The 19251-nt window shown below is 43.0% G+C and overlaps 1 protein-coding gene across 1 annotated transcript in view; it reads right to left on the bottom strand.

Annotated features, from left to right (window-relative positions):
* The window catches only part of CASTOR2 (cytosolic arginine sensor for mTORC1 subunit 2), a 205068-nt gene that overhangs the window by 7053 nt on the left and 178764 nt on the right, over positions 1-19251 (bottom strand). The window contains exons 3-8 of the mRNA XM_088445855.1: positions 16545-16738; positions 13445-13577; positions 12192-12315; positions 10392-10502; positions 8633-8715; positions 3618-3712 (exon numbers count right to left, since the gene is read on the bottom strand). Coding sequence (XP_088301981.1) covers positions 3618-3712; positions 8633-8715; positions 10392-10502; positions 12192-12315; positions 13445-13577; positions 16545-16738 — 740 coding nt within the window. The remainder of the gene's footprint in view (positions 1-3617; positions 3713-8632; positions 8716-10391; positions 10503-12191; positions 12316-13444; positions 13578-16544; positions 16739-19251) is intronic.

Genomic DNA, 19251 nt, shown 5'->3' on the forward strand with positions numbered 1-19251 from the left:
ACCCTGCATGCACTAACCTTGAGGTTGTTGTATTCACAGGTTCCAGCGCTGTCGTCTGATCCGGTTCCTTATTGTTCAGCAGGTCTGCTCCAGTCATACTTTCTATCGGCACACACGCACCTGATCGCCAGCAGCTTCATGTTTCGCCACCCAGGACTCTCTCAGTCACTCTCCCCTAACCAAACAGCATTATTCCCCTCAGCTCTCCTTTGTTCCATATATTCTCGCCTCCATCCGGTACCTCCTGCTCTTTCCCTTCAATATCTGTTTACTCTCAGCCCCCTGGGCCCCTGCTGCTGTCCTTCCTAAGCCCTCTCTCTTCTCATGTAACCCCACCCCGCTAGACATACAGTCGTCTAGCGCGCCCATCTGCTAGTCAAGCCTAACCCCTCTCATCTGGCTCACCGCCTTTCCTCGTCCAACCTGCACCCTCTAATCTATCCCGCCCCCTCTCATCTTATCTGACCTGCCACCTCTCTCTGTCATGCCCCCTCAATACTTGCTCTGTTGGGCATAATAGCAGGAGGCAGATGCACTGTTGCGGTAGAGGGGAGCCACCCCTTAATCTGACTTTGCTGCGCTGCTGCCTGTCCTGCTGGGACGTCCATCCCAGCAGGACAGGCAGCACAGCAACAGCTAGTAGTGTTTTGTTAGTGTGACTGTTGCACTGGCAGACAGAGCGGCGTGACTGGGTGTGGGTGAGTGGCGGGCCCTACAGGTAGCCTGATCCCCGTAGCAGCCGCACCCCCTGCACTAACGGTATTACGCCTGTGAAAATATGTAAACATATTGTGATGGTAGTTACATCAAGGCATATTCTGGTCATGTAGTTTTGCTAAATAATATTTTAATGTGTTGTAGAATATTACGGTTGCAATAAAAAAAAACTGGGTAAAACAAAAATTAAATTGAAATGCATTTCTGACAGAAACTGCAATAATCTATCCACCCTCATGTAACTGTCACATCACACAGCTTATGCCATGTTTTAATATCTGTAATTGACCATTACAGAAAACAGAATTATAATTACAGAGAATCAGCGGCCGCTCGTACCCATCAGTGACGTGCGGTGAGGTCAATGGCTGGGGAGAAACACGTAGAGATGGGTCTGAGTGCTGGGAGCCTATCTCACCCCCTTCTCACTGTAACTCTACCCTCACTACACTAAGCTTCAGTGTCCATTGATTCTCCTACCTGCATCACTGTATTCTCTTGCTGCTGAGCTCCGATCTCTAAACACTGCAGTGCACTTCCTGGTCACATGACACATCCAAGGTGTCCATCAGTGCTCAAGGGACACTCCCATGCCTCGATTAGCTCTCTTTCTGTGCAGCTTACTGCCCGTGGTGAGGCCCCGCCACCCAGCTCTGCAAGCAGTGTCAGACTATACAGAAGCGAGGCTGAGCTGTTGCTGCCTCATCTCTCATCTCCTTACAGTCCCAGGGAGCTCCACAAAGCTGGTGAGTAAATGATTAAAATAAACAAAGAAGATGTTTATAAGTTATAAATATCTTATTTGTATTATTCTAATCATTTTTATATCAAATCTCAGGCTCTGCCTCCCATGCCAACCCTGACTGCAGGTCCCTTGTACCTATCTCTCGGGGGCAGGGCCGTTGAGAGCCTGGCCGGGCCCGGGTAATGGAGGGGGCGTGGCCTAATCGCGGGAGGCATGGCCACGCCCCCTTGAAAAATAAATAACCATGACTTTTTCAGCGGCGCTGTGTGCCGGGAAGGTGGGGCTCTGTAAGCCCCCAGCCCGGTGCCAAGCAGGAGGGGTACGCTATCAGTGTGATTGCCCCCCCCCCCCCCCCCACAGCCATAGGAGACTGCTTCGGCAGCCGCAAGCAGTCTCACACAGCAGCCCAGCACAAGCTGTGTGCTGAGCTGCTGTGAGGTGGGGGGGGGGGGGCACGCCAGACCTGGTCCCCGCTGGGCCCCTCTAGCAAGCCCGGGCAATCTGTACCCGCCCCCCCCCCCCTCTCGGCGCCCATGCTTGGGGGAGTCTGGTGCCTACTGCCAGACCGGTCTGAAATGTTTGCGTGTGAGGGATTACGATCCCATGCATGAGGACAAATCAACAACTTCTGGGGACTGCATCAGCTGTAACCTCTGGAAGTCTGACTGGGCTGACAACATAGCAGGGGAGTCACTTCCCATTCATTCGAAGAGCTCTCTTCCAATGGGAAGAGCAGTTCGGACAGGCAGTCCCAGGGGGAGAAAACACCTCACACTGGGACTGCCAGTCCGGCTGTGAGTAGCAGGAAGCACTTCTAATGGGAAGTCACTGTCACTGCTAGGCAGTCCCTGCAGGTGGCAAATTTTACTGGGAGGGGCTGTTAGCAACTAGTATGTAAATCTGAGTATAATTTGCGGGCTAGTGAGCAAAGCAGGGCCTAACAACATCATGCTGTCCTGATAGAGACAGGTTTGTCCCAACTGGGCTGGAAGGTTGATAGGTATAATGGGATGTAGCCGGCATCCCGGCTTGCGGGTCTGAATACCGGAGCCGGGAACAGTACCCTGACCGCCGGCATCCCGAAGGTAAGTATCGTGGTGTTAGGGGGAGGTTAGGGTTAGGTAGCGGGGCTAGGGTTAGGCACCGGGTAGGAAGTGTTAGGATTAGGGTGCGGGGAGGGGGAGGTTAGGTTTAGGCACTAGGGGGAGGTTAGGTTTAGCACCGGGGAAGGGGTGTTAGGTTTAGGGTGCGGGGAGGCAGTGGCGTGTACAAAAATGAGGGTGGTGCTGCCGTGCAAACGGGGGGGAAGGGGGCGGGTCCACAGGACATGTGGGTGTGGCCTCACGTGTGGGGGTGGGGCCATACTCCCGAACCCCGGTTTTAGTGTCTTCGGGGGGTCCAGGACGTGCTGGCTGCCCCCGGGGACCAGTGTGCTTGTAGTGCTGGCTCCCTCACTGTGACAGGAGCAGAGTGCTGCACGTACTTCTACATTGCAGCACCCGGCTCCCGTCACCAGAGCGGTGTCTGCACTTTGGTGTCACCACTCGGCGGGTGACACCCGGGTGCGGCCCGCACCCCCCTTGTGACACCACTGCGGGGAGGGGCAGGTTATGTATAGGCACTAGGGGGGAGGTTAGGGTTAGGCACCGGGGAAGGTGGGTTAGGGTAGGGGTTAGAAAAATACTCATGTTACTTATGGGTGTCGGGATTCTGGCTGTTGGGATACTGCTGTTGGTATTCTGACCAACGGCATACGGACAGCCGGGATTTCATACTCAACCCGTTATAATCCCACTTGATGTTACACATATTATTCTATTCTAAAGGTGCTTTCAGGGCAGAGGCTAAAGGACACAAGGCAAAATTAGGCAGGTAAGTAACAAGTCACTAATGTATATGGACATGGACCCTAATTTGATATCAGATATACAAAGGTAGCTCTTGTGGTTTGTGTACAACAAATTTAGTATTTAGTAAGTAAAGCTGACCCGAATCTTATGATCTAGGACCAGCAGAGCCAATTGTAGCAACCAATATGCAAGCAGATACGGAGGACAATTTGTTGCCTAATACAAACATATCATGCAATTTCATTTATATTCACATTACTATTTCCAATAAATGCAATACACATGTAAGGATTTTAGAAACTTACCAGTGCATGATCAAACTTAAATGTGCTGATATAATAGGCAGGGATGTCAGCAGCAGCTAAAGGCTCTGAGATTTGGGCAACAATCCCACATTCATCTACAAAAAAATAATTCTCAATTAAATATAAACATTGTGAGATAGCATATCGTTCTAAGTTTAAGACATTTCTTATTTTCACAGCTAGTGTAGTTTAATTTGCACTTTTTCCCTAAAATGCCTCATGTTTTTTGTTTGTTAGATGCACTCGGCATCAGATTATATAATAATGCTATACGCCTTAGGACCCCTCTTTAGAGGGGAAGGGGATCTGTATGCAGTTCTTAGAATGTCTGATCCTCACTGCACATTATCTGCCTGATGTCAGCAGTTTTGAACTCTATCAAGAAAATACAGTTATAGGACCCTGCTGCATATTTCAGCCTCAATACTTAAGGTTACAGGTGAAATAGCCAATACCCTGCTATGCTGTGATTCATCCTTCACACTTACAGCACTCTAATACAACAACTAATTATATTAATGTTGTTTCCTAACAGCCACATTTTCTAATGCAGAATTATGACAATTTATGTTCACATTTTTATTCTAAAATAAATCAGTTTACATGAATAGAAGCAAAAAAACACAGACGCTAACCTTATGGGTAACTATATTTATCACAAAGAAGTGCTAGATGGGCACACACAAATTGACAGCTGCCCCTACACGAATTGGGGAATACTGAATGCCCCAAAAGGGCGCTGGTCAATAAAAAAAAACAAAAAGAGGTTTAATTACATGTCTAAAAAACAAAAACTTACAATAGATAAAAATAACCTAGTAGATTTATATAGTATATGCGTGTATAACACAGATGATAACCCTGATCTGATCAAATTGTAAACTCATGTGACCCTATTAATACATCTCAAAAGATTGATACATAGCTGAATGAAGACTACTATTATTAATTCAAAGTGCATTAATAAGCAGATAGTTTAAATAGATTTACGGTCCATGTCTATCAGATCAGTATAAAATAGCAGCCATATAAATTCCGCAGAATAAAGAAACATATAAAACTAACGGCAGTCAGTAGCAGTATAGCATTGGTGGTGTTTATAATGACAAAGTTTGTATCCTTTTTAGCAAGATGTAGCCTCCTTATTAGAAAAAAAGAAACAGTCTCAACGTTCCAATTCAACAATTATAACAGCGTATCCTTATAGTTATGAAGGCTCAAGCAGGTATGGTTAGTAAGAACAGATTTGAACAAAGGGCCTGATTCAGACCCGCTCGCAAGCGGGTCGATGTTAGGCCACTGCTCATGCGCACGCCGGAGCCGGCTCCGACGTGTGCATGCGTGAGACCCGGCTAGCGACGGGCGCTCCGTGTCTCGCACCAAAAGGGGGCGGCTGTCGATTTTGATCGACAGCTCGCACCGTTTTGGAGGCGTGGCGTGGGGGTGGCTTCACAAAACGGAGGCATTCCCTTGCGAACGCCTGCTGTTTGTGGGCGGCCCCACTGACATCACCAGTGATGTCAGTGGGAGAGCTTCCGGCTCTATTAGAGCCAGAAGCTCTCTGGGGCTTGCGGCCACGAGACCCTACCACAAGGGTATCATCACAAGCCCGATGGTCGCGATGGTCTTGACCATCGTGACCATCATCCTGGCCGCTCGCAATAGCTGAAAAAAAAAAAACGCCCTTATTCAGAGCGGCTCTGAATCAGGGCCAAAGTGCGTTGTATTTCAATAGCTCAAGCAAGCCAAAAAAAAAGGAAAAATCCCGTGTTAGTGGGTTAGTATTCTAGCTCGTATTAACAAAGAAGGCTGTGGATTATTAGACATGGGTGGCAGTGAGAGTTATAGCCGGGCGGCATGCATGCACAGTTATTGACTGTTCAGAAACTCAACCCCACGTGGTATCCCTCATATGTTATTTGCACACAGATGTTGTTAGTTTGGAGACCACATTTTTTTTACCAATTTGTCGTATCGCGGTGGTCAGTAGCCGGCAGTCGGTGAAGCACTTTTTACGATGAATTTGCTGAAAATAGTGGTTATATCATATGGGCAACCGTTTACGCGTTTCTCCGCCTCTCAGGCACCAGTAATTGGAAACAGCTGTTTTTCCTGGCTCCGTATTGCGCACGCACATTGCATGGGCATTACAAGCCTCACTCGGGTGATTCTGTATAGATGTCATTATTCACCTCTATCATGCCAGCTGATATAATTAGGTTCCATATTGATCTGCTTGTTAACCCTACAACCCACTCAAATTGCTAACTTGTTGCAGCTACATGCCTCTGTCTGTCTGTAACACCTTTCTATAGTGTAACAGACTGTCCATAATATGTATAAATATTTCCAATAACAGTATTATGTCGGGAAACACAGCTGTTTCCAATTACAGGCGCAGCAGTACTTAATGGAGGCTGACGCGATCGGATAATATATTATCACCTGTGTGCAGTGTGAACGCCGCCAATCTGGGAACAAGCCAGACTGGCGCTGCGGTGGTAAAGGGGCCTGACCTGGATTGGAACCATGTTCCAAATCCCGGGTCAGACTGGGAACTTTGGTGGAAAAGAGGTATTATTGGAGAGTGGACTTTTGTCATGCTCTTGGTGCCAGTTTGAGGCAGCAAAGATGTGAAAAGAGAGAACTCCTCGTGTACCACAGTGATCCTTGTTAAATGCTTTTGCATGGGGAGGCTATCACCAGAGAAACCCAGCAAATATTATCACTGGTGGAGGGTTATCTACAGGGTTAACCGCTTTTCAGAAAATGGTCCATTAATCATCTTTAAAATCCGCTCCCTTCCCCAGTGTCACCAAGAGCTTGGTTCACCCTCTTCAAACATTAACTACCACATGTTTAGAATTACTAGCCCCCGCCCCTCTACATTTATTGTGTAGCAATATATATGCTGCTTTAAGGCTCATTTACCATACTCATGTTAGACACTAGTGGTCATTCTAACACCCTGCACCTGTTAAAAACCATGCAGTTACTCTTTCCTGTCTGGGGTGTCGCTCTCTGCTCTGGTGCTTCTAGCACACAAACTGATGTATTTCAGCAGTTTGCTGTATTAGCTGCGTGTGCTAGAAGCACCAGAGCAGAGAGCGACACCCCAGGCAGGATAGAGAAACTGCAGGGGTTGTGTCAGGTGCAGGGTGCTAGAATGAAGACTATGTCACTATTACTTTTTTCAAGCAAATACATGAGTAACCAGCCTGTCTCTCACACAGCCCATGCATTCAAACTTTGAGCATACAATATATGTACCATTTTGTGTTTTATAAAATTTTCACATCTGTTTAACAGTATTATCATACACTGCAAACGTACAGCTATATAAATGAAAGTTAATACTACTAAAGGGCTGTGCGACCCCTTCTGTGCACCGCTCCTACATCCCCAATAAAAGTGATGGTATGTTCAGTAATAATCAACATGGTGGAAGCAATTGGGAATGGGTATGAAATACTGCCGGCCGCATGTCCGGCGGTTCGATTCCCGTCAGCGGCAGCCCGACATGAGCAGAGTTCGAAGCAGCGGAAGCCCGACAGCACTGGAAATCCCGATCGTGGAAAGGTGAGTATCTACTAACCTAACCCCCCTAACCCTAACCCTCTCCTTAGGGGTGCCTAACCCTAACTTCCCCCCCCAAGTGCCTAACCCTAATCCCCCCTCTAAGTGCCTAACCCTAACCACCCCCTTCCCCGCTGCCTAAACCCAAGTGCCCCGGGGGGGTGCCTAACCCTAAGTCCCCCACCGGGGGTGCCTAACCTTAACCCTCCCTCCCCCTAGCCTAACCCTAACCCTCCCGGGGGGGTGCCTAACCCTAAGTCCCCCCCGGGAGCCCTAAACCTAACCCTCCCCCCCGCAATGTGCCCGCTCGCGGCGCCCGGCATCACTACGATGTATACGCCCGGCATTTCACCCTTGCCGGGATATGACAGTCGGGAAGCCGGCTGCCGGTATTTAGGCGGTCGGCTTCCCGATTGCATACCAGCAATTGCTTTCACTCTGTTGGGGATACATTTTAAAACCTGTGACACAGTCACTAGAAACTAATGGCAGTTAGTTGCCCATTAAGATAGTTGAATGACTAAGACCAGCCATAGCAAATGTAAAATAGGCGGTGAGTATCAATCCGTGACCCTCCTTTCAGACAGAAAAGCGCTTTTACCTGGTAATTTGCTGATCAACACGGGTACTTTTTCGGGCTGAACGAGTCAACCCAGGTTGAAATTCCTGTGACTTTGACCCTGGGTTTTACTAGAGATGTGCAGGCTCAGGTAGTTATCATTTTTGGCGGGAAAAATCCAAACCGAGCCTGCACAAAACCCGGATTGACCCTTTCCCACAGAAGAAATACCCGTGTTGATCAGTAAATTACCAGGAGTAAAAATGCTGGATCTGGTCATTTTCTATTCTGTCTGAAAGGGAGGTCAGGCTGGACCTGGCACTCAAATGCCGAGTTTTAGGGTCATTTCTGTGTGAAAGTGGTATGAAAGGAGTGGAAACTTGGACCAGTGGAGAAGTTGCGCATAGTAACCAATCAGCATAATTCTATTATTTTATAGAATATACTTGATAAATATTCCCTTGAATCAGATTGTCCACTTTTACAGTGGCGTCCCTACCTGTGTAGACACCTGGTGCGGGAAGCTTCTAGTGCGCAACAAATGGGGTGGGGCCTCGCGGGTACGGGCTGCCACCGGGGACCACTCTGTGCGCAGTGCCAGCTCACTGTGTCAGGAGCAGAGTACTGCACATAATGCTACAGTGCAGCAACCACACTGAGAAGTTGGCACTGTGGTGTCACCCCTCAGCGGGTGACACCCGGATGCAGCATGCACCCCCCTTGTGACGCCACTGCACTTCTCCACTCTCTTCACTGCTTGATACATCATCCCATATGGTACAAAGAAATAGAAATGCTATGTAAAGCTTTTTGTTATAGTTTATACTTACAGAAATATGAGATATTCGTTACGTTTTATTGGATTATTTTATGTACATACCAAAACCAAGAGGTTGTCCGCCAATACGAACCATCTTCCAGAGCTCGCCCGACGCACTTGTAAACAGCAAATTATTAGGAAACCTGTGCACAAAAGGTGGTATCATCACTGAACAAGAAAATACATTATGAATAATTTAATGTAAAGGAAAAGCTTCTGAAAAACAACCCCTATTGTTGTCGTTAGTACACCACAATGCATATAGACAGCACATTATTCACTGTTCCTAATAGGCATTTGCCGCTCACTGCTTCTCTGTACACTACCCAGCATCCTATGCAGTACAGTGTAATGCTACCACATGCTTGACCACTCCACCATAGGAAAGTGACTATTCCTTACTAATATAATTCTAAATGGTGCATTGTTATACAAAGTTTTACGGGACCATTTCCCGCTCAGTGGGCCTGATTCAGAGCCGCTCGTAAGCGGCCGCTCGTTCGCTCCGAGCAATGTTTGCCCAACTGCGCATGCGTACGGATCTTTATACGTATGCGCGAACCAGTCAGTGCGGTCGAAATTCATGTGCTCGCAAAATAGCGAATGCCTGATAATTTGAGTGACAGAAAGAGGCGTATGTGGGTGGTAACAGGGGAAGGTGCTTGAAAACGGGGAGTGGAGATCCGATCGCAGGCGTGCTTAAAGGTCAAAACGGGCGTTTTATGGGTGTGCATAATTAATACAGCAGCGTCATTGACCACGTCACTGGGTTATTTTATATTCAGAACTGCTCGCAAAATTGTGGTAGCAAAAACCAACCACAAGAATAGCCAGCAGTTCATACCCTGGTCGATGTACTCGAATAATCTAATAAATAGCGGACATGACGTAGGATGCGAGCGGCCAGGGGGCGTAGTTTTCCAAAAAACGACCGCAAGTTTTGTACGCTCGTTCAGACCTAGAGGCGTGAACAGACCGCAAAGAGCGAACGGTTCATTTGAATAGCCACCCCTATTTTCTGGACGAGCGAGAGCTAATTGCGTCCGGCTCTGAATCAGGCCCAGTGTGCTCAATAAACAGCATGTTTTGAACATTTCCACGGAGGCATCCTATGATATTACTGGTGTATTGACATTTATGCTTGGGTATTTTATCAGATTACATATCCAAACTGTCTATATTGAAGAGGAATTCGGGATCGTTTTATTTTATACTATACATTCTTTCAGCCAGACGCGGCTGAGATAGATCTATCTATATATATAAATATATATATTTATTTAACAAGAAGCACCTGGCTCTATTACAGCATACAGTTACAGGACTTTCAGATATTCAGTTTTAACAGATTTTTTCAGGATTGCTACTTAACAAAAGAGACAATGTTTCAACCTTTATATGTTTGATTCAATGCGTGCTATTTCATGTTTAAATCCATTGCTGTAAGCTTTGAGCTTTTTATGACTGGCTACTGAACACTAAATTATTATAATTTTTTATTGCTCACTTAGGTTGATTGTACTCATTATATACAAATTGTTTTATATGGTACCCAGAACACAAGCACAATTATATTGGATACAGGTTTAAGCGCGGTTACTTTTCTGTCTCCTTTAGATATATATTGGTAAGAACCATTTAACTGCTGCTTAAAAGTATACAACTCTCACAATTTTATAGTACACTATTGTTTACATTTATTTTTTGCTGTTTAAAGCACCTGGGGCTATATATATTTCCATTTGTATAAGGAACAATGACTACTAGATATGCACCTATTCATGTCTGGCAGTTATACTGTCTCTCAGATAGGCCTTACCTCTGCTGCGTCTGTACATCCATCACCAAAGAAATGTAGCCCTCAATGAGGGAGAAGGAGAAGAACCGGATGTGACCAGATTCCTCACTGCCCACCACCGAATCTTTTACTCTACAAGCACACAGCACACACATCTCAGTAATTGTACACGAGAAGTCTAGATCATAGCATACATGTACTAGATAGACTATGGTGCCCTTTCCAAAGTCTACCATGGTGCACATTAACCCATATCACAGCTAATACCAATTTGCTGTAAAAGAAAAAAATACTAGTGATTTATGTATTGATGCGAATTGGTGAGACAAGCAAGTCAAATGCTGTATTATACCAACTTGAATAAGCAGAACTTTCCATCCTAAACTTTGGGGTTGCTGTATCAAGCAGAGAAGAGAACCAGTGGAGAAGTTATCGATAGCAACCAATCAGCATCTAACTATCATTTTACAAAGTGTACTTTATAAATGCTTCCTCAAAGCTGATTGGTGCAATGGGCAACTTCTACACTGCTTGATACAGTACATCAACCCCTAACACCTGTAAAAACGAATTTTGTGCAATTTTTCTAAAAATGTATTCCTTAACATACAGTCGGCAAATATTTACGTAATATTAATATACTATTTTGGCGTTAAGAATTTTAAACATTGGAAACAACTCAGTTGGCTTATCTCAAACAAATAAATTACCTCATATACACAAATCAGGGATCGTTTTGAAGCCATGTTACATAGTTTCATTTTACACTTAAAAGACTGCTGTCACGTGAAGTGAACATGTTATGTAAAGGTTTTCTCTTACACAGTTAGGATAGATAAATCCCTCCTGTGGTTGTATTTATTATGCTATGCTTCCCAGTGACTTGTATGTTATTTCTTACTGGATTCCAGTAGAAAACAAAACTTATATTTAAGTGGTTCCTAACATATTACCTGCTACTTGGAAATTACACCTTATCAAATCGGTTTCAAGAGAGAGTAGCCTCAGCTCTACTCCATACAATATTTATATTTGGCAGGAACTGTTAATTATTTGTGCAGCAGGGTTAGGGAGGTTAGGTTAGTAGATACTCACCTTTCCACGTTCGGGATTTCCAGCGCTGTCAGGCTTCCTGCCCTTTTCGAACTCTGCTCATGTCGGGCTGCTGCTGACGGGAATCGAACCGCCGGCGGTATTTCATACCCATTCCCATAAAGCAGCAGAATAAATGGTAACATGTTGCAAATCATCTAAAACCGTGTACACATTACTCGACCTGCCAATGCGACGCATGATGATACGCTATGTCCTGCGGGCGGTACACACTGCATGGTCCGGAGTCCGACCGCCCGATACATCGTTCACCTGCACCATTCACCCTCCTGGCATCGGCAGCTAGGTCGCTCCATCTGACGTGCATGCACGGCCAATGAAACAGCCCCCATGTTGCTGCGCAGGACCGCGCATAGTGCACACTGTACGATCTACGATGTCGGTCAATTCACCATATCATCTGAGAAATCATCTAGTGTGTAGCCAGCATTACTAGATTGAGAATGTGATTTCTGCTTTTAGTAGATATCTACTTTATGGGCTGTGAAGCCTCAAATTTTAACCCAGTGTAACTTAAAGGATACTTGTAAAATAAAATGTTTGTACTTCTGGAAAGATTCCAATATAGGAATATGAACAAACTGGTTTAGTGATCCTTACATGCTTGTACTACATATAGGATCTATAATAGGACAGATCTTTCCCATTCTTCCAATTAGGTCTACGAAAGACAAAACATAACAATGCAGTACATGTATGTGTACCTACCCATTGGAGTAAAACATCACATCCATTAGGAGTGTAGTCACACTTGGGAGTGTATAAGGATCCAGGCTGGTAACACAGAACATATTGCTGGGACTGGAAAGTGGATGAATAACCGGTCTCTGAACTAAATGAAAACGGGGCAGAGGAATTAATGCTATTGAGGTCATAATAAATGTTTACTTTCAGTGGTTTATTAGAAAGTAATATACAATACCTTCTAGTTGCAAAACACAAAAATATAAAAAAATTATGTAATTAGTGCATTTTTATCATCAGTACAAAGGACCACTGATCCTGCAATTACCTTATATAAATGAAGTTAAATGTCTGTTTGTAAGTCTAATGAACAGACTAATGAACAGAGGTCTTTTTAAAGTGGCTGATAACAGATGACAATAGCATGTAGTTATGCTGCTGTGATATATCCATGTGTGTGGGTACTAGACAACTGTGACACCACAGATACTATCAAAACTGTTAGCATGCTAGTAAATGTTATTTGGAGGTGTGTGCAGTCATCACCTCCCCCAATGGCAGGATCACACATTATTAGGCCACCCATGTTTGTGGCTAAATAAGAATGTGACCCAATCGCTCAGTTCCTGTGTTGAACAGGAAAACTGTTTTGCCTAAGGCCAGATAAAAGAGGAGAATACCTTACAGTTCTTTAAAGCGATTCCAATTTCCACAACAAAATAAGCATATAAATTTACATTGCGATTCAATTCATTTTTATGTCTTGTACACATTTTGTTACAAGAATACTCACTGGATAATGTGGCAATTTAAAAGTATATTGTTATTGTAATAAAACAAGTCGTCTGTGTAAGATTATGATTGCCTATGTAAATATGCAGTGTATGTATGTAAGCAGTGCACATTAATCAAGATGAGAACATGGATTTGATTAAAAAAGACGGATTCAGATATTGGCAACTCAAGTGAACTGTACAAATTTTGAGAAACAGAATACATTTTATATATTTTCAATGAAGCCAATCATAAGATTCAAAGATCCCACAAGCAACTTGGAAATATTTAGTCAAATGTAAGGTGCACACACTAAACGATATGAACGACATATTGTTGAACAATATCGTTCAAAGATATCGTCTCGTGTGTATGCCCCTTTGTTTTGATGCTTTATATAAAATGTTCTGGATGGACTGGTAATTTAATTGTTTCCTGAGCACATTTATAATACCAGATGTGTGATATCCCTCGTGCTTTCATGTATAGTGTAGGTTTCATACCAAGCTTGGGTTTCACAAATCCATTTGTCACTCCGCGATTATCAGCAGCTACAGTTTCTCCGTTCACCACTTGCAGTATAGTAAATTCTGCTGCCAGCGTGTGCATCACAAAAGGCAGATCCCTCTCGCGTACCTGAAAGAGCGTGTAATAAAGTCACAGCTGAGCAGTAACCTAAGGATGCAATCATGCCATTTTAAGTGTTTGTACTTGAATATTTTTTGATAAACTCATTTAGGTAATTCTATTTTGTTACAGATGGTTATTTGTAACTTAGATTTTATTTTCCAATATAAATGAAAAAAGAAAAGAAACAGAATCTACATTATACTATCTACATACATGACTGGGGGAAATAACACACTATGGGGGAAAATCAGTAAGCTACGATTAGCCGCTTTTCCGCAATAAACGGCTTATTGTGCGAATTTGTACTTATCGTGCTATCCTATTAGCTACGACTTTTCACGGGTGCGCATTCTCCATACCATTTGCCGCAAAAAGTTTTCACCAACTCCTGACTAGGTAAAAAGTTGTGCAAAACCCCTATTATTGGATAAAATTGTCAGGACTTGGTTCAGAACCACTAGGACACCTTCCTTAATGACCAGTTAGGCAAAAATATATTTTTTTAATTAGCTTAATTTGGCAAATAATGACATAGCATATTTGTGGTGAATATGTGCAAAGTGTAGAAAAATGGGGTAAATTGATGTGGGAGTGCTGTATGAGTGGGACAGGTATATGGGGGTGCTGTATGAGTGGGATAGGTATATGGGGATGCTGTATGAGTGGGACAGGTATATGGGGGTGCTGTATGAATGGGACAGGTATATGGGGGTGCTGTATGAATGGCACAGGTATATGAGGGTGCTGTATGAGTGGGACAGGTATATGGGGGTGCTGTATGAATGGCACAGGTATATGGGGGTGCTGTATGAATGGCACAGGTATATGGGGGTGCTGTATGAGTGGGACAGGTATATGGGGGTGCTGTATGAATGGGACAGGTATATGGGGGTGCTGTATGAATGGCACAGGTATATGGGGGTGCTGTATGAATGGCACAGGTATATGGGGGTGCTGTATGAGTGGGACAGGTATATGGGGGTGCTGTATGAGTGGGACAGGTATATGGGGGTGCTGTATGAGTGGGACAGGTATATGGGGGTGCTGTATGAATGGCACAGGTATATGAGGGTGCTGTATGAGTGGGACAGGTATATGGGGGTGCTGTATGAGTGGGACAGGTATATGGGGGTGCTGTATGAGTGGGACAGGTATATGAGGGTGCTGTATGAGTGGGACAGGTATATGGGGGTGCTGTATGAGTGGGACAGGTATATGGGGTGCTGTATGAGTGGGACAGGTATATGGGGGTGCTGTATGAGTGGGACTGGTGTTTTTTAAGATTACAGGTGGATGTTAGAGGCATATTTTGAAGGTTTTTGAAATGTTTCTTTAACCACTTAACTGACGATTTTTACAGCAAAACCAGTCAGAAATTGCCTGGTCTGCAGGAAAGTCCGGGTAGTCAGAAAAGATCCGTTCTGCACATGTACAGAACAAATTTTCTCTTCAAAAACACAGCTGGCTGTGTCAACGTCAGTTAATGACACAAACATACTGTATACGTATAGGTATTTTTATGCACCCTCAACTTAAGTAGAACATTTATTTTTTTCAAAAAAACACTTGCTTTCTATCATTATTTGGATGTTTTAGACACATGCATATTACAGCCATTTGACACAATTTAAGAATCCCAAAATACTTTGGCCACTCATACACTTCTATTTTGTTATCCTACATCACTTTCCCATTTTTTGGGGTATAGGCGATTTCCCCATTTTCACCAGTGATGTGCGGTCGGGTGAGGCAGAGCCTTTCCTGCCATACTTAGGTATACTCCACAGTTTTGACTATAAAAATAATAAGAAAAAATTAAATAACTATTATAAATATCTTCTTTGTATTATTCTAGAACATTTTATAGTCAAAACAATGTAGTAAAAAGTGTATGGCAGGTGAGGCACTGCCTCCCCTGTCTACCTTTAACGCACATCCCTGATCAAAACACACCAAATTCCCAGCACTATATACTGCTGCACCTCTGTATAATGCCCACATTAACAGATTAACTGTGTTAATGTACTTGTTAATCTGGCTCTGATACTAGCCTGTGCCTCCCCAGCCATTTACCTCACTGCACGTCACTGATTTTTACCTGCTGTATACTTATCACCGGTAAAAGCAGAAAGAATTTTCGCACGTATGCCGCTTTGCGACTTTTGGGAGTGAATTGGGTGAAAAAAGACGCGATACGTAGAATTCGCACGCAAAGGAAAGTGCTTAATTTATGTCAATAGAAAGACCAGTGGTGCTAAATCATAAAGCCCTTATACTAATGCAGGACCAGCACTGCTGACAAATAAATGATAAAACAAGAGCATGGCAGCCCCAAGAATTCAGGCTGCATAGTACAGAACATAATGTGGATCTACAAGTTTCAAAATGATGGCAATCAGAATTACACAACAGCTAGTGTGCTGTAGGCTGATAGAGACAGACATTTTAGTGACTGAGATCACCACCATGTAAGGTTACTGACGCATTGTGACTGTTCAATACCAATGTATTCTAAGCAGTTCCGCTCTTATAACATCTAATAAAGTAGGAAGTATGGATTATGCCAGTGCAGGAGTGGAAGAGAATGGATGCATTTAAATACAATAATCTGGTGTTTGATATAAAGATATATATATATAAATAATTGGCCAACTTTCACATTGCCTGCAGTACAACACCTGCTCTCACTTTACAAATAAGGATGGAACTAAAAGACAAAAAAACCAGCCCCAGAAGACTGTATTCTTGTGATTCTATTTTATATTCTGTGAGAGTAAATATATAATTATACCTCTCATCGGTGCAATTTTCTAACTTGGCTTACTGTAGGAGTTGTAGGTCTTACAATAAGATCCCATGAGAAAGGTTCTAGCTTTCTATATTTTGCAAATGGACAGTTAGTTAACGCACAATTACTTGAAATTACAAGCTTATAATAAAAAATAAAAAAAATAAGGTAGTAAAGTCCCTTACCAATATAAAGTCTGTTTGATAGGTGGATAACATAAACACAGAGATGTTCTGATCTGCCAGTGGCGCGATGACTGACTTGGCTATTTTGGTCACTCCAATTGGTTGAGAGCTGGAGGAACTGCCACCTCCAGAGACCACATTAAGGGCGAGCCACGTTGCGTCTGCCACACTTAGATGTTCTGAGGATGGGAGTTCTGTAAAGAACACAAAAACATATAGTTTTAGCTTTTTCTCAAACACTCATGGTATTTCAAGTAAACCCATACTAACACATTAAAATATTCATACAAGGAGCATAAAGATAAAATAAATTTTTCAGATTTACCATTGCCTTTCCAACATTACAGCTTTGTTAAAAAAAATTTAAATAAATGGGTATATTTATTAAGTGGCGAATAGACCTCTCTGGCGAAAACAGTTGTTTTTTTCCTGGAGATAGGGTTTTTTTTCATATTTATTAAAGGATACCGCTAACAGTGACCATCGCTGGAGCTTTCCAGTGAAACCTATTAAAGGAAGACAGCAGTATTGCTGATCTCCTATAACTATCACCATATCAGAATGGCATTGCAGTGGTGGGGCACAAGAGAAAATACTTTATTAGTCATATAGAGCACTTATTTAATTTTACATTTGTACTACAAAAATTTTTAGACTTTTAATTTTATTTATTTATTTTTCAAAAGTGGAACTGGCGTTTCCAGTCTCACTGTGCATGTCTGAACCATAAATGCCAGCTCATGATTGCGTAGAGGCTCCCCTGCAATGGCCTGGTAGTAAGAGTACTCAGCAGCCATTATTGACAGGGAGCTGAGCTAAATTTTATTTCCTGCGAGTAGTAGCGATGGAAAATGTTAGTTGTAATCTCGGCTTAATAAATATACTCCTAATGCACCCCTGTAGTCAAAACGGAGCATTGCACCGTCCTTTTAGTACTGGGGCCTAGTTGATGTCATAGCAGCGCAGATTGGCTATGGTCTGAATGGAGTTCTGGGCATATTAAAATAGAACATTTGTGGTATTACCCATTGTGTAATCATTCCCACACAGATATTAGGATGGACAGAAACTTTTTTTATAAATAAGGTTTCTATTTTGAGTAACCCAAAAAAAAAAAAAAAAAGTATAACATTTTAATAAAATTATACTTGTAAAGGTACCACTGATATAATAGTTTCCGAGACTGAGAATATTTTCAAATATTTAATTTTGATGAGCAGCTCTGTACAAAACGTCATAATTTCCAAGTATGTCCATTACATAAATAGATGAATGTTCTCCAAAAACATAATTAAACATACATCTTGACCTTTAAACACAAAGCCTTTCAGTACATTTATTTCAGATAAAACTGCTCGGTAAATTGCTGGTGTACACCACATCCCACATGTTGTTCTCTTTCTAGAGCAAGTGATCTAGTTGCTAGGCAGATATGTCCACTGTGGGAGTCAGCACGGACATCTGGGCACAGTGGGATAACAGCTCAGATGTCTAAATCTAAAACTATTATCACCTCAAAAGGTGTTTTTTTTGTGGAATATAATCTATAAGGAAAAGCTTTACATACAATTTCTATTTGTTTGCAACATATGGGTTAATGCATCAAGCAATGCAAAGAGTGGAGACTTGGACCAGTGGAGAAGTTGCTCATAGCAACTAATCAACTTTGAGGTAGCATTTATCAAGTATACTCTCTTTAAAATGATAGTGAGATGCTGATTTGTTGCTATGGGTATGTTTTCATGACTTGATACATCAACCCTGACTTGATACATCAACCCCCCAAAAAAACCAAACATTTTTCGACAAACTTATTTAAACAGACGTTGGCACTAGTGCAGCAATTTGGCACTCATGGATATTTTGAGTGGTAATTGTGAGGTCAGGCCCTCTCCTACAACACTTGCTATGCTGCTCCTCTCCTTCTGGCCCAAGGGACACTACGGACAGCATGGCACACGTTCCAGACTCGCTGCTAGCCAGAAGCAAGGGCCATTGGGCAGTGACAGCACTGCCCGCAAAGCCCTGTTCTCTGTGTGGTGGCAGTGGGCACACACCCCTAGTTATGGCCCTGAAATTAACAGATTTCATACCCCTCGATTACATTTGCAAATTATTTTATATGTTGTAATGGCGGTGACACTCCAGATATTTTTTCGCCTGGTAATGTTTAATGTCTGCCACCTAAAGAGAAAGACGCTGCCTTCTAGTTATAGATAATCATCCTTTAGCATTGCATTTAGCATTGTAGACTCTGTGTTGCTCCCTACCATGACCTAATATAGACTTAAATAAAGAAGTCTGGTGTGCAGTGCATAGAATTCCTCTCTTACAACTATGTAGTTGTAACAAGTGCCTGAAAATATTAGCATAGATTTACCTGTAAATGTTACCAACATTATTGCTAGCTATCCACAATTTTAGGGATAATTCCAAATGTTAAAGTGGGCCTACTACTGGCAAAGGATTTTTTTATTTAATTCCAAATATACTTTTTTTATTTGTTTTCTAAACTAAGACACTTAAAATTACCTGTTTTGTAGTGTAGAGTGTAAGCTCTCATGACCTAGGCCCTCTTTACCCCATACTTGCCATCTCTTCTCCTTGTAGACCAGAGTAGAGGTCTACAGGACGTGTGATGAAGTGCTTGATAACAGTGGTTCTTTACTTCCTCAGTGGACTGTTACCAAAAAAAACGATAAGCAAG

Source organism: Taudactylus pleione, unplaced genomic scaffold, assembly GCF_031769625.1.
Source record: "Taudactylus pleione unplaced genomic scaffold, aTauple2 ptg000391l, whole genome shotgun sequence".
In the NCBI taxonomy this organism is placed as follows: Eukaryota; Metazoa; Chordata; class Amphibia; order Anura; family Myobatrachidae; genus Taudactylus; species Taudactylus pleione.